The 15,821-nt window shown below is 52.7% G+C and overlaps 1 protein-coding gene across 1 annotated transcript in view; it reads right to left on the bottom strand.

Moving 5' to 3' along the window:
• Positions 1-15,821, bottom strand: part of CRISPLD2 (cysteine rich secretory protein LCCL domain containing 2) — a 95,979-nt gene that overhangs the window by 52,133 nt on the left and 28,025 nt on the right. The window contains exons 3-6 of the mRNA XM_023226883.1: positions 11,538-11,656; positions 8,325-8,457; positions 7,174-7,289; positions 3,054-3,154 (exon numbers count right to left, since the gene is read on the bottom strand). Of these exons, the coding sequence (XP_023082651.1) occupies positions 3,054-3,154; positions 7,174-7,289; positions 8,325-8,457; positions 11,538-11,656 (469 nt within the window). The remainder of the gene's footprint in view (positions 1-3,053; positions 3,155-7,173; positions 7,290-8,324; positions 8,458-11,537; positions 11,657-15,821) is intronic.

Genomic DNA, 15,821 nt, shown 5'->3' with positions numbered 1-15,821 from the left:
GGAAGTGGTATGTGTGATTGGGCTCAAGCAAGTCCTGAAAGCACAAGTAAGTTACGTAAGGAAGTGGCTCAACTGCCCCTGGTCTCCACTCCTGCCACCCTGCCTTCTCTCCCCCAGCCTGCACCCATGGCCTCATGGGGAGTTCCCTATCATCAGTTGACAGATGAAGAGAAGACTAGGGCCTGGTTCACAGATGGTTCTGCACGATATGCAGGCACCACCCGGCAGTGGACAGCTGCAGCCCTACAGCCCCTTTCTAGGACATGCTTGAGGGACAGCGGTGAGGGGAAATCTTCCCAGTGGGCAGGACTTCAAGCAGTGCACCTGGTTGTACACTTTGCATGGAAGGAGAAATGGCCAGATGTGCAATTTTATACTGATTCATGGGCTGTAGCCAATGGTTTGGTGGAATGGTCGGGGTCTTGGAAGAAGCATGATTGGGAAATTGGTGACAAAGCCATTTGGGAAAGAGGGATGGAGATGGACCTCTCTGAGTGGTCAGGAACTGTGAAGATGTTCGCATCCCATGTGAATGCTCACCAAAGGTGACCTCAGCAGAGGAGGATTTATTAATTAAGTGGAGAGGATGGCTCATTCTGTGGACACCACTCAGTCTCTTTCCTCAGTCACCTCTGTCATCGCCCAATGGGCCCATAAACAAAGTGGCCATGGTGGCAGGGGGTGGAGGTTATGCATGGGCTCAGCAACATGGACTTCCACTCACCAAGGCTGACCTGGCTACGGCCACTGCTGAGTGCCCAATTTGCCAGCAGCAAAGACCAACACTGAGCCTTCGATATGGCACCATTCCTTGGGGTGATCAGTTAGCTACCTGGTGGCAGGTTGATTACATTGGACCTCTTCCATCACGGAAAGGGCAGAGGTTTGTCCTCACTGGAACAGATGCTTACTCTGGATACAGGTTTGCCTATTTTGCATGGAATGCTTCTGACAAGACTACTGTCCGTGGACTCACAGAAAGCCTTATCCACCATCCGGTATTCCACACAGCATTGCCTCTGACCAAAGCACTCAATTTATGGCTAAAAAAGTGTGGCAGTGGGCTCATGCTCATGGAATTCACTGGTCTTACCATGTTCCCCATCATCCTAAAGCAGCCGGATTGATAGAACGGTGGAATGGCCTTCTGAAGTCACAATTACAATGCCAACTAGTTGACAATACTTTGCAGGGCTGGGGCAAAGTTCTCCAGAAGGCCATGTATGCCCTCAGTCAGCATCCAATATGTGGTATTATTTCTCCCATAGCCAAGATTCATGAGTTCAGGAATGAAGGGGTGGAAGTGGAAGTGGCATCACTCGCCCTCACCCCTAGAGACCCGCTAGCAAAATGTTTCCTTCCTGTTCCTGAGACATTCCCTTCTCCTGGCTTAGAGGTCTTAGTTCCAGAGGGAGGAACGCTGCCACCAGGAGACACAACAATGATTCCATTACCCTGGAAGCTAAGATTGCCACCTGGACACTTTGGGCTCCTCCTACCCTTAAGTCAACAGGCTAAGAAGGGAGTTACGGTGTTGGCTGGAGTGATTGACATGGACTATCAAGATGAAATCAGTCTACTGCTCCACCATGGAGGTAAGGAAGAGCATGCGTGGAATACAGGAGATCCCTTGGGGCATCTCTTAGTATTACCATGTCCTGTGATTAAGGTCAATGGGAAACTACAACAGCCTAATCCAGGCAGGACTACGAATGGCCCAGTCCCTTTAGGAATGAAGGTTTGGGTCACTCCACCAGGAAAAAAACCAAGACCTGCTGAGGTGCTTGCTGAAGGCAAAGGGAACACAGAATGGGCAGCAGAAGAAAGTGGTCATCAATACCAGCTATGACCACGTGACCACTTGCAGATACGAGGACTGTAATTGTTATGAGTATTTCCTCCTTTCGTTAAAAACATGTCTGTGCATGTATACACTTGTACTAAGAAAATATCTTCATGTTATTTCCCTTTTCCTTTATCATGGGACATAAGATTTATTAACTTCACATCCGCGTTTAAGTATTGTTAACTTTATGTCATAGCATTTGGGTTGGGGACTGGTGGTGAGTTTCCAGTTTTACGAAGGATAGTTGTATTATGTTAGGTGTAATTAGGATCTTATTACTGTCTTTATTTGAAGATTATAAGTGATCTCAGGAGATGTGTGTGGGATCAAGTTGACAAGGGGTGGGCTTGTGATGGTTAATACTGAGTGTCAACTTGATTGGATCGAAGGATGCAGAGTATTGATCCTGGGTGTGTCTGTGCCAGTGTTGCCAAAGGAGATGAACATTGGAGTCAGTGGGCTGGGAGAGGCAGACCCACCCTCAATCTGGGTGGGCACCATCTAATCAGCTGCCAGCACAGCTAGGATATAAAGCTGGCAGAAAAAGGTGAAAAGACTAGACTGATTTAGATGGAGGCTGGGAGCAGCTTCCATCTTTCTCTCGTGCTGGATGCTTCCTGCCCTCAAACATTGGGCTTGAAGTTGTTCCACTTCCAGATTTGGACTGGCTTTCTTGTTCCTCAGCTTGCAGATGGCCTATTGTGGGATCTTGTGATCATGTGAGTTTAACGCTCCTTAATAAATCATATATATATATTTATATATATCCTATTAGTTCTGTTCCTCTAGAGAACCCTAATACGTGGCCTCATATGGTCCTCCTGCCTCAGCCGCCCAAAGTGCTGGGATTACAGGTGTGAGCCACCATGCCCGGCCCCTGGCCTATTTCATATGAAACTGTGAATGCTAATGAGGGTGAGCAGTATGTCTGCATTTAATGCTGTGTCCAGCATCCGCAGAGCCTGGATGCCCATGGGAAGTCACGTCTCGGGGCAGTGGGGCTCTCCAGGGGCCTGGAAGCTGAGCCCAGACCCTGGAGATGAGGTTCAGCTCATCACTGAGGCGGGAGAAATGTGCTGAGAGCATCTTCAATAGGGCCGGGAGGGGTGACTCTGACTTCTTTAATTCCCCCATTTTATGTAATGCTGTCGCATGACTCAGACTGAGGGAAAATTCATTGCAAAAGTGTTGGGAGTGAATTTCCTACCTCGGTAACACAAGTTGTTCCTGCAGCCGCCTCCATAGCTGGGCGGGCACTCAGAGCAGGGCCGGCCATTCTTGTAGGGGGCTTCTCCGATCCAGTTCCCCCTGAGGACAGACCAAAAACAACAGTCAGAGGGAACTACCACGTGAGGCCTTGGGACTGATCCTCTTCCAAGGCCCACCTGAGTCCCTGGACACCGTCACTGACAGGTCAAGGGGATAGGTGTGTGCTGTGGGAAGCGGGAAATGTGACTGTCCCAGGCCCCTCCCATGCACAGAGAGTCTAGAGAGCTCCAGAATCCCAGCGATTCTGCAGAAGGGAGCTGCAAGATGCCCTTCCACCCAGTACCTTTGCCTTGGCTGGCTGTCAGCCCCGTGTTCCCCCGTCCACCAACACGGCTCCAAACACTGTCAGGGCCCCTGGATCCTAACACCTTCGCACTGAAAAGCCGTCAGGACTCCCTGTGAAGCCATTTCTCAAATGTGTAAAGCCAGCCTGGTCTGGAGATGGCTTGTGTTTCCCAGGTTTTGCCATACGCCATCCCTGGTCTGTGCCTTCACTGTGCTCCTCACCTCATCTCCCCAACACCCTAGGAGGGAACAGCTGGAATTCAATACTTTTGCAGAAGAGGAAACTGAGGCACAGTGAGGTTAAGTGACTTGCCCCAGGTCACAGAGCAAGCAAGTGGCGGGGCTGGGATTTGAACCCAGGCCGTCAGGCTCAGAGCCTTAGTTAGGCACACTCTATTCTAGGGGCTGGGTCAAGGGTCCCTCTTGGGTCACAGTTGCCCTCTGCCTCCCTCTGGAGTTCCCAGGGGCAGGAAAACCGGAGGCTGCACCAAAGGCTTTCTCCAGGGGCCAGGTGGCGGTGGTGAGCCGAATCCCAAGGCCCTTCCTGCAGCTCCTGGGCTGTGAAGAGCAGGCTTCCCTAGTTGGGCCCCAGGCTGCCAGCGTGTGCCCTTGGCCAGCCTTCTCCAGCCTCAACCTTGGTCTCCCTTTCTGCAAAATGGGGTCATAGCAGCAGGGCTGCTGCCCTGCTGTGAGACTGAGGGAGTGACCGTGGGGAAGCCCTCGGACTGGCGCCTGGCTCATGGGGAAGGCTGTGCTCTGAGAGTTGGGGAAATCCACAAGCTTGTGTGGGGAATGCTCTGATGCTTTCCAGGGAAGAAGGGGAGGGGCCCTGCCAGTGCTGGCCGAAGACAAATGGCAGGAAGCATGCTCTAGGTCTGACAGGCATCTGTCCTTACCAGAGTGGTCTAGAACCTCCCGCAGCCCCAGAAGCACCCTGGCCTCCCCAAGGGGCCTGCGGGCAGCGGAGGGGCAGTGGGCCGTGCAGTGCAGGGAGGACAGGGCTGGGCACAGTCTGGGGTTATGACCCGCACACAGCCTCTCCCACCCCCTCACATTCCAGAGGCAGAATGACCGTGTCTGTGCCATGCCACAAGACATCCCCACTCAGATACCCTCTGCTCAGATTCCCATGGGGACTTTGGGATGACTCCCCCAAAAGGAACATCACCAAGGGACCAAGAGGGCCCAGAGCCCATCCTGTCTCTGGGTGAAGCCCAGTAGGTTTCTCAGATGGTTGTGGTCCTGTCATGGGTACGCCCCATTGCCCCTGCCATTTTCCCTGTGTCTAGGGTTCTCTATTTCCACAGACAAACCACACCACCGACGCTCCCAGCTCAACCCTAATACTCAGGGTTGGCATTGATGGAAGGCCGGCTGGGCATCAGATCCTACAGATGAACAATCTCCTTAATTTTTGAGACAGGGTCTTGCTCTGTCACCCAGGCTGGAGGGCAGTGGTATGACCACAGCAAACTGCAGCCTCAACCTCCTGGGTTCAAGAATCCTCCCACCTCAGCCTCACAAGTAACTGGGAATACAGGCATGCACCACCACACCCAGCTAACTTTTTGTATTTTTTTGTAGAGATGGGGTTTTGCCAGTTGCCAAGACTGGTCTTGAACTCCTGGACTCAAGCGATTCTCCTGCCTTGGCCAAAGGAGGCTGGGATTACAGGCATGAGCCACCGCACTGGCCAGTCTCCTTAATTTTTGAATAGCACCGTGAAGTACCTTCCCTCACGTGCAAGTCCCTCTATGTACACACCCACCTCACCCCCTATCGGGCTGGGAATCCCCCTCAAGGGATCTGACCTCCCACCACACCCAAACCCACTCTCCCAGCCACCCTTCCCACCCTGGTGCCTGGGACAGTGTCCTGCATAGCCCAGGGGCTCAAGCCCTCTCTCTAAGAAAGAGGCCATGGACAGCACGCAGTAATACGCAGCAGACAAAAGGAAAGAACCAGTGAACACACAACACCATGGGGAGACCTCACCAATGTGATGTTGAGCAAAATACCATTTGGGGGCACCATTTGGGAGTGTGCTGTGTAGCCCCCCTCACGTGAGGTCCCAAACCAGACACCACAGACTGATGGGAAAGATGCTAGAATGGTGGTCACTTTGCGGGGCACGAGAGAGCCTCTGCAGCACGGGAGACACCGTCCATCTCCATCTAGATGGTAGTTACACGGGTAGAGGGCTATTGCCATAGACTTTCAGTATGTGTCTCCGCAAATCCCAGTGCTGAAGCCCTCACCCCCAATGTGAGTGTACGTGGAGATAGGGCCTTGACAAAACTAATCAAGGTTAAATAAGGTCAACAGGTGAAGTCCTGATCCAATAGGATTGGTGTCCTCATCTCTCACCACCATGTAAGAAGGCGGCCATTGGTGAGCCAGGAAGAGAGCCCCTGCTGGAGGCCGATGCTACCACACCTTGATCCGCCACACCTTGATCCAGGGGACTTCCAGCCTCCAGAATGGTGAGAGATAAAAGTCTGATGTGTAAGCTGCCCAGGCTGTGGCATCTGTCGTTGCAGCCCCAACAGACTAATGCATGTGAAACTGTGTCACGCTGTATACTTAAGATGAGTAGATTTTACCATACATGGGTTATTCCTTTTTTTAAGGAAGCAGGGGGTTGCTACAGAAGGAAAGAATTTCATTTCTGATAGGACCTTCTAGTGTCTATTTTTTTTTATAGAATCAAGTCAAATGATTCCTCATTCCCCAACTGCCACTGGGCCGGGAATTCCACCACCTTGGACCAATCTGCTGCCCTTGCATGGGGTCTGCGTCCCTCCCAGGCAATGACACACCCGCTGCGCTTATCCATGTGGGCTGCTGAGCCAGGCCACCGCAGGCACACCAGATGGTTTTGGGAGAGCTTCTATTTTTCCTCCCAACCTCAGCGATTCCCCCTTCATCCCACCTTTTCATAACCACTCCTGACCCAAGACAAATACATGAGGTCACTGCCGTTTCATTCAGTCACTGAGCAAACATGCCCTGGGGCCCACACTACACAGGGCACGGGGCGAGCACAGCGGTGGCCAGCGGCCAGCATGCAAACCTCAGGCCATGAACTGGGGGAGCGGCTCTCCAAGAATCAGCACATATTTGTCCCATGAGCAAATGAGTGAAGGGCTGGACACCACACTGACGATCTGAGCATGCTATAGGCGGAGGAGGCACCATGATCTGGAGGCCGCATGAGGACCCTCTTCGGAGGGAAACAGAGAAGCTAGGCTTTGTGTGAACATGTGTTTTCTAGGGTGCTGTCTACTGCACATTTTCAGAGAAAAATAATCATGCTGGCTGCCCAGCGGCAGCTATTCCCACTTCTGACTTTGTTCAGTTGGTCTCAGAGGACGTCTTGCAAAGCCAGTTGGGGCAATCTTGTTTCCCCTCATCTATGATTGGTCTAATTCTGGCCAAGATAAGGACAGAGTGTACCAGTGTGCGAAAGACCTAAGGAGAGAGCCCTTTGGCCCTTTGACCATCTTTCCTTCTGCCTGGGGAGATGTGATGTGGGTGCTCTGCGGCCATCTCGGGACCCTGAGGAGAGAATGGTATGGCAGGAAGACGGAAAGGACCCGGGTCCTTGTTGACATTGCTGAGTTTTTAAGCTAACCCAGATGCACCAAACTCTAGATTCCTTGTTATGTGAGATAATGAAGACTTTGCTGCTCAAGCCAGTTTTCACTGGGTGCTCCACGGCAAGCAAACACATCCCGACCCCTACCCCATACAACCGCATCAATTCGTCTTACTTTGGAGAATAATTGCAGACAAAGTAGACCGCGTTCTCCCAGACTTCTCCCCAGACAGTCATCCTCCGGCAGGTGTTCACAGCACAGCCGATCTTGTTGGTGGTGGCCCAAACTATCTGAAAAGATGACATCTGTGTGTCACAGCTCAAGGGACAAGGCACAAAAGGGTGATACAATCTGGCCTGGATGTATAAGGTGCTGGCACTAAAGGGTGAAGGGTTGGGGAAGCAGATATTAGCCCCCAACCCATTGAAGATACATGCATTTCATTAAAAAGCAAGCAAGTGGGCCGGGTGCAGTGGCTCATGCCTGTCATCTCAGCACTTTGGGAGGCTGAGGCAGGCAGATCACGAGGTCAGGAGTTCAAGACCAGACTGACCAACATGGTGAAACCCTGTCTCTACTAAAAATACAAAAATTAGCCAGGCATGGTAGCGTGCGCTTGTGGTCCCAGCTACTCAGGAGGCTGAGGCAGGAGAATTGCTTGAACCTGGGAGGCAGAGATTGCAGTGAGCCAAGATCATGCCACTGCACTCCAGCCTGGGTGACAGAGGGAGACTCCATTTCAAAAGAAAAAGCAAGCAAACAAACTCCCACACAATGAAAATGCCCCGCAATGTCAAATTGCCATAGATTTCTCGGTTGGGTGCAGTAGCTCACACCTCTAATCCCAACACACTGGGAAGCTGAGCGGGGAGGATCGCATGAGCCCGGGAATTTGAGACCAGCCTGGACAACGTAGCCAGACCCATCTCTAAAAAAAAAAAAAAAAAAATACAAAAATTAGCCAGGCCTGGTAGTGCACACCTGTAGTCCCAGGTACTCAGGAGGCTGAGGTGGGAGGATTGCTTGAGCCCAGGAGTTTGGGGGCTGCACTGAGCTAAGATCATGCCACGGCACTCCAGCCCAGGTAGCAGGGAGACACTGTCTCAAATTTAAAAAAAAAGAGTTTGTAGTGCTCACTCAGTTTCTGGCCTTGCTGGTAGCAAACAGCTTATTCTACCAGCTGTACTTTGCAGAGAACTGAATTTTTAAAAATTAAGGCAATAACAGCACAGAGGTTTAACAGATTTGGCACCAGTCCCCCAGGGGCAGGGGTGAATGACTGGGATTGGGGTGCAGGGCTGAGGGGTGGCCAGTCCCCGAGTTACCTGTGTGTAGTGCGTGCACATGGCCCCCGAGCACCTCTCCGGACACCAGGGATTGCACTCGCTCGGGTAGGGGTAAGTGTAGTCCTTCACCTCGTCATACCAGGACTGCACGTGGAACCCGGGAGAGCGATACCTGCAGGGCAGAAGCAGCTCACTCAGTCCAAGCCCCTTACCCCACCCGCCAGCGGAAACGGCAGCAGCCAGGGGCAGGCGGGAGGGAGGCGGAGGAGGGGGAAGAGCCCCCAATTCCAGGAGCACCTGGTACAGGTGATTAAAACCATTATCACTGAGGAGCTCACCTGGGGTCTCTCGCAGGCTCTTCAGGTGGCTCACGTGCAGCAGAATCTTAACCTGGCTCTCAATGAGTCCTTTTTTTATGTCAATTAGGTGTTTATTTTCAGGTATATTGGAGAAAAATTATCCAGCCCACGAGGCCCATGTTTCACAGACATTATTGTCTAAGACAAAACCTGATTAAGACATGAGTGCAGTTAAGGCCGAACATGGTAGTTCACGCCTGTAATCCCAGTACTTTGGGAGGCCGGGTCGGGTGGATCACCTGAGGTCAGGAGTTGGAGACCAGCCTGGCCAACATGGTGAAACCTCGTCTCTACTAAAGATACAAAAATTAGCCGGGCGTGGTGGTGCCCACCTGTAATCCACAGCCACCAGCTGCACCGGTCCCTGGACATCCTCCGCTTCATGCCCACCACCCCCTTGCTTCAGACTCAGCTGCCAAGGTTGGCACCATTTTTTTTAACTAGGGAAAAAACCAAACTGGAGCCGAGTCCACAGTCACACTGTCACCAGCAAGTATAAACAAAGTGGTTTCGATGAAGAGAAAACGCTCACGGGGGAAATGACCATTTTTAAGGGCAATGTGGTCAGCGAGGCAGTTAGAGGTCTTGTAACAATTACTGTCTGGAAGCAGAACGCACAGCAGTGGTCAGCGGCATCTGCAGAAAGGCGTGCACACAGTGAGGAGGCAGGAGCAGAGGGCTGCTGGCCACTCATCCGCTTCCCCGCAGGCTCAAGGTCACGCAGACTCAAGGCTGGCACTGGCACTGGCACGGCTGTGGGGAAAGGAACCCGCAGCTGCCCTGGGGGGCTGTGCAGAGTCAGGGGCTGTTTTGCAAAGCAAGTTAGCAAAATTCCTTAAGAAGTGGGGAAGTCTCTGTGCCCTTTGGCCCAGCAATCCTACTTCTCAGGAGTAATCCTAAAGAAATCATTCAAGTGAGACAAAACGAAAAACAGAAAACAAAAATGAATCTGCAAGAGCCAACGGGTCAACTTTGGTCTGTCCACAGAGGGACCACTGGGGGCATTTGCAGGGTGACACTCATGACAACTGTGTCACTGAAAATTTCCCGATATTGTATGAAAAGGAAAAGAAAAAAAGATTTCAAAGTGATCCAGGCTATAGTCGCAGTCGCAAGGCTGTAAAACTATGTCGGCACCCAGCCAAGTGCTACAAAGGAGCCCAGAAAAATGAAAAGAGCCGAACCAGGCAAGTGGAATTATAGATCTCCCTGCTCTAGACACTTGTCTTTCATGTTATTGTAAGATTTTTTTTTTTTTTCCAAGACGAAGTCTTGTACTATCTCCCAGGCACAATCCCGGCTCACTGCAGCCTCCGCCTCCAGGGTTCAAGCGATCCTCCTGCCTCAGCCTCCCGAGTAGCTGGGATTACAGGCGCCCACCACCATGCCCAGCTAAATTTTTTTGTATTTTTAGTAGAAATGGGGTTTCACTATGTTGGCTAGGATAGTCTTGAACTCCTGACCTTGTATTCCGCCCACCTCAGCCTCCCAAAGTGCTGGGATTACAGGCATGAGCCACCATGCCCAGCCTGTAAGACAGTTTTTATAAAAAGCTAACTTCACCAAAGAAAAAACCACGGTGTGGATTTGCCTCTGTGAAGTCACAGCTGTTGATCCACCATGACACCCGCCCAGGTTCGTCCTGAAAACCCACGGATGCAGGGGAAGGTGTGGCTGCCCACGGCCTGATGAAACCCAGGCTAGGGAATCCCTCTGTGGGAAGTGAAAGCAAACCCTCACCTACATTTTAAGAGGCTGTCTAAAGCCCAGCCCAACTTTTCAATAATTAGGGCAAAATGGAAGTCAATCTAGGTCCTGGATGGGTCTGAGAACGTGCACTCCGGCCTTGGGCATGGCACGGTCACAGGTTGGTTGTTAAGTCTTATGTGGTCATTAGTTGTTATCCTGGGCGTGGTCAACAGACATTTTCCCACTTTCTCCAATGAAACCAGCCCTCAGCCCCCAGGAGGGGACTTCTGGCCTCTTTGGGAGCATGGATACGTGGTCCAGGTTACCCTGGGGAAGGCCAGTCAGCTGCACTTAACAGACAGCCGTCAATGCCTCCTACGAGAGAGGTGACAAACCACTCCCAGACAGGGAAGGGGGGGGACAGACCACTGCCAGACAGGGAAGCCCCGGGGGTCTGGAGAAGTTAGTGAGCTTCCCGACGGCCGGATGACGCAGGGAAGGCAATGGGCATCTTTCCAACAGGGTGGAACCTGGCTCAGCCTTAAACAGTGAGCAGAACCAGACAGAAATGACCCACCGCGAACAGAGCAGTTCACCCCACAGGAACGGGGACTCAGGAACCCTGCACAGGAGATGGAATGGAAGCCCCATCTACAGGCTGGGCGGGGTGGCTCATACCTGTCATCGCCGCACTTGAGGAGGCCGAGGTGGGTGCATCACTTGAGACCAGGAGTTTCAGACCACCCTGGCCAACCTGGTGAAACCCTGTCTCTACCAAAAAATACAAAAATTAGCCAGGCATGGTGGTACATGCCTATGGTCCCAGCTACTTGGGAGGCTGAGGCTCAAGAATCACTTGAACCCAGGAGGCGGAGGTTGCAGTGAGCCGAGATTGTGCCACTGCACTCCATCCTGGAGGACAGAATAAGACCCTGTCCCCCCCCCCCCAAAAAAAAAAGAAAGAAAGCCCAAACTACAAACTTTAATCAATCATTAGTGTCGGGTCAGCCAATCAAGCTTGAATACATATTGTCAGTTACTCAGGAGTGTTCCCGGGTGCCGAGCCTCAGTCACCCAGAATATGGATGGAACTGGTGGTGTCTCGCACTCTCTTTGCAGGCTAAACTTGATAATGGGCAAGTGCTGAGCCCGGCACACAGCAATGGGGGCCTGCAGCAGCTGGAGAGAAGCTCGTGGCTCTTACCTGCCCCAGTGGGCGGCCAGGTTCTGCCCGATGGACACCAGCAGACTGGTGGGCCCGTGTTCCCAGATGCACTGACTGGCCCATGCCGCCGCAGACTTCTCCAGCTCGTCATCCCAGGTCTGCAGCAGGAGGAGAAATAGGCATCAGGAGGTGAGGATGAGGGAGGGGTGTAAAAACCATAAATGCAGCAGTGCCCCTGCCTATGCTCCCGCGGAGCCTACAGCCAATGCTCTGCTATTGTGTGGAAGAAAAGGGAAGGTCAGCAGCCATCTCTAGGGATGGTCTTGGCCTGGAAGCCTGTCCCGATGACCCCGGTTTCCTCTCCTTACGCATGTTCCAAGCACACCAGGCCTCGGGCTTTACCCCAATCTTTTCATTGGGGCCTTTTCAATTTAACATTTTCAATGTTAGAGGCATTCTAACAAGGGGCCTCTGAAGTAGACCCTTCTCATCTCCATTTCACAGGCAAGCAAATCAAGGCCTAAAGAAGCAAAGGCATTTTCCCTGGGTCCCACAGCCAGCCAGTCGCAGAACCAGGATTTGAAATCAGGTCTTCAGGACGTCAGAGCCTGAGCTGTCTCCACAGACGCAGTTATGTGTGGGCCACAGCAGCTAATAATCGGATGCTATTCCTAGGCCAGGGGCTAGAAAGAAGTTATTCGTGCGGCGTTGGATCAGTGTTCTGAATGCTGGTCCTGGAATGGCGGTGTGAACCTAGGCATGCAGTCATCGTCTCTGAGCCTCACTATCCTCATCTGTAAAGTGGGCATGTCCACAGCCCTCACTGTTAGCAGTAACGGGGAGGGAAGCCCACGAGGGGCCCAGCCCAGGGCCTGGCTGCAGTCAGGGAGGCTTCATCCACACCAGCCACACTCAGGCCTGCAAGGAAAAGCAGCCGAGGGCCCCTGCAGGGGACTTTAGATTCTCACTGACCACCTGCGGGACAACACGGCAAGAAGGGCCCTGAGACGAACGGGTGCCGCATTTCAGTCGGAAGATAGAAAGTGCCGGAGATGGGCCCGGCTCAGTGGCTCACGCCTGTAATCCCTGCACTTTGGGAGGCAGAGGCGGGCGGATCACTTGAGGTCAGGAGTTGGAGACTAGCCTGGCCAACGTGGTGAAACCCCATCTCTACTAAAAATACAAAAATTAACCGGGCGTGGACAAAGTAAGACTGTCGCAAAAAAAGAAAGAAAGTGCCAGAGGTGGATGGTGGGGATGGTTGCACAACAGTGCGAATGTACCTAGTGCCACAGAACTGCACCCTTAAAAATGGTTACAATGGTCAATTTTATAGTCCGTATATTTTACCACAATGAAAAGAAATTGACCAGAGACATCTTCAGCTTGCCCAGCCCTGCTCACCTCCCAGCACGGCCCAGCCTGAATCAGCGGGGCCTGAGGAGGTATCTGGGCAGACACTCTGAAGACAGGCTCTGCAGCTTAGCCTCACACAGCTGGCCCCAGGAACACACATGACTCCTGGGGACAGAACCCCATGAGCAGAGCAAGCGTGTCCTTTCTCCTCTGTGGAGGAACAGACGCCAGGCAGCGCCCGCTCACAGCTGGCAGTTGACGCTGCCCTTCCTCCCTGGAGTCCTCCCAACAGGTGCTCCAGCTCTAGGCAGAGGCTGGCCTCCCTGCCCTCCGCACACCCAGCCCCGGGCCCACAGCAGATGCTCATGGAAGACAGTCCTGTCTTAGTCCTGGGACCCCCAGCAGGGAGTACCTGCCCAACACAACTGCATGCCTTGCTTCCCTCTCTCCCCGTGTCCCACCAAGACTCCTCAGCGGCCAAGGGGCAACAAACCTGAGTCTTGGAGAGGTTAAGTAACCTGCCTGAGGTCACACAACCAGGAAGCCTCTAACAACCCACTCTTGTCTGGCTACTAAGGGGGCTCTTCCTGCCTTGCATACTGTAACAAAGTGCCAGACCCATCCCACTAAAATAAGAAGTTACTAAAATATGCTAATACAATATGCTGACTGTGCAATATACTAAATGATAACAGCATCATTCACCTTTACTTAGAACGGGTCATGCATTATCTCATCGCCTCCTCCAAACAAGCCTATGAGAAAGGGTTTCTTGTTCCCACCATGTAGGTGAGGAAACATAAACAGAAAGGCTAAGCAATCTGCCCGAAGTCACAAAGCTGGCCAGTGACAGAGCTGGCTGGAGGCAGGCAGGCTGGCTCCAGAGCCTGTCCACTCATAAAAACCTCAGAACCGGCTGCTCAACTCTTTGGCATTTCAGAATCCACCTTTCAGTGCTGAGCCTATTTCAAAGGACTGTGGCTTGAAGCCACAGCAGGCAGGGTCGAACAGGAAGCCACGTTTCCAAGACGAATTCTCAAATCTGCATTGCTTGTTTGGGTGTGAACCAGAGCCGAGGGGCAACGCAGTGCAGTGCTAAGGGCGCCGGGCTGAGTGGACAGCCCTGCCTTCCCTTCCTTCCAGCCTCCCTGCTCCGAGGTGGCCTCAGTAGCATCCACAAAGGCTCAGCCTCCCCAGCAGGCCGGACTTTTAGACCAAAGGACCCCGATCTCAGCTCCAATCCTGAAACAGCACCAAGTAAACAAATAGGAAAACATGAAAGGCCTGCTATGGGCTGCCCGGGCGGCCTGACTTTCCCTGCTGCAAAGAAGCTCCTTTCACTGGCGCTAAGTCTTGCATGAAACTGGGAGGACCACACGGTGCAGGGAGAGGAACATCCACAAGAACCCGGCCTGCTGCAGACCGGGAGGCGGGAAGCATCTGGGATCCCGGAGCTCAGTCAAGCTCCAGTCCCACATGCCCCAACCTCTCCAGAGAGACGTGGGGCCTCGTTGCCCATGAGGACCAAGGCCAAGCCACCAGGGATGAGCGGACGGGACATTCGGTGGGTCTCAACGCTCCGGTGGCCCCTTTCCTTTCATTTCTCATAAAGCAACTCTCCCAACAGCACATTCCAACAAGCCTCCTCTGCTCTTAGAAATTGAGGGTAAAAAAGAAAAACTTAGGCCGGGCGCAGTGGCTCATGCCTGTAATCCCAGCACTCTGGGAGGCTGAGGTGGGTGGATCACCTGAGGTCAGGAATTCGAGACCAGCCTGGCTAACGTGGTGAAACCCCACCTGTACTAAAAATACAGAAATTAGCCGGGTGTGGTGGTGTGCACCTATAGTCCAGTTACTCAGGAGGCTGAGGCAGGAGAGTCGCTTGAACCGGAAAGTGGAGGTTGCAGTGAGCCGAGATCACGCCACTGCACTCCAGCCTGGGCCACAGAGCTAGACTCTGACTCAAAAAAATCAAAAAGAAGAAAGAAAGAAGAAAGAAAGAGAGAGAGAAAGAAAGAGAAAAGAGAAAGGGAGAGAGAGAAAGAGAGAGAGAGAGAAAGAAAGGAAGGAAGGAAGGAAGGAAGAGAGAGAGAAAAAAAAGAAAGAGAGAAAGAAAGAAAGAAAAGAAAAGAAAAGGAAAAGAAAAGAAAAGAAAAGAAAAGAAAAGAAAAGAAAAGAAAAGAAGGAAACTTAGAAGAGGAGGGGAGCGTGTTCAGGCTAAAGCAGGCACCAGGGAAAGCCAGTGACTCTGAGGGAAGCCTTTAGGGCTTCCTGCCTCTGCTCTGCCCCTTCAGAAACAGCCCCCGGGCAGGGTTGCTCTGCTTCCAGGAGCCTTTCTCACGGTGCAGTGCGTCCAGAGCTCGGAGAAAGACAGAAAGCACAGCCAGAAAGCCAGTATAGCCCTGACCCATGGGCAACGCCTCCTAGGTCTGGGAACGGCTCTTTGTTCTTCACTTCCCCCCTCCCGCCCAAATCCCGCCCCTTCACTCCTCACCTGCCCGTCACCTGCTGACTGAGCCACCTCCCAGCAGCCTCCCTGCTTCCTGCTGGGCCCTCCGATCCCCAACACCGCACAGCAGCAAAAGTGTTTCACGGCCGGGCGCGGTGGCTCACACCTGTAATCCCAGCACTTTGGGAGGCCGAGGTGGGTGGATCACCTGAGATCAGGAATTTGAGACCAGCCTGGCCAACATGGCAAACCTCATCTCTACTGAAAATACAAAAATTGGCCGGGCGCGGTGGCTCAAGCCTGTAATCCCAGCACTTTGGGAGGCCGAGACGGGCGGATCACGAGGTCAGGAGATCGAGACCATCCTGGCTAACACGGTGAAACCCCGTTTCTACTAAAAAATACAAAAAACTAGCCGGGCGACGTGGCGGGGGCCTGTAGTCCCAGCTACTCGGGAGGCTGAGGCAGGAGAATGGCGTGAACCCGGGAGGCGGAGCTTGCAGTGAGCTGAGATCCGG

This window comes from Piliocolobus tephrosceles, chromosome 17 (assembly GCF_002776525.5).
Source record: "Piliocolobus tephrosceles isolate RC106 chromosome 17, ASM277652v3, whole genome shotgun sequence".
In the NCBI taxonomy this organism is placed as follows: domain Eukaryota; kingdom Metazoa; phylum Chordata; class Mammalia; order Primates; family Cercopithecidae; genus Piliocolobus; species Piliocolobus tephrosceles.
Note: the sequence above shows the minus strand (reverse complement) of the source record. Positions and strands in the feature narration are given on the sequence as shown.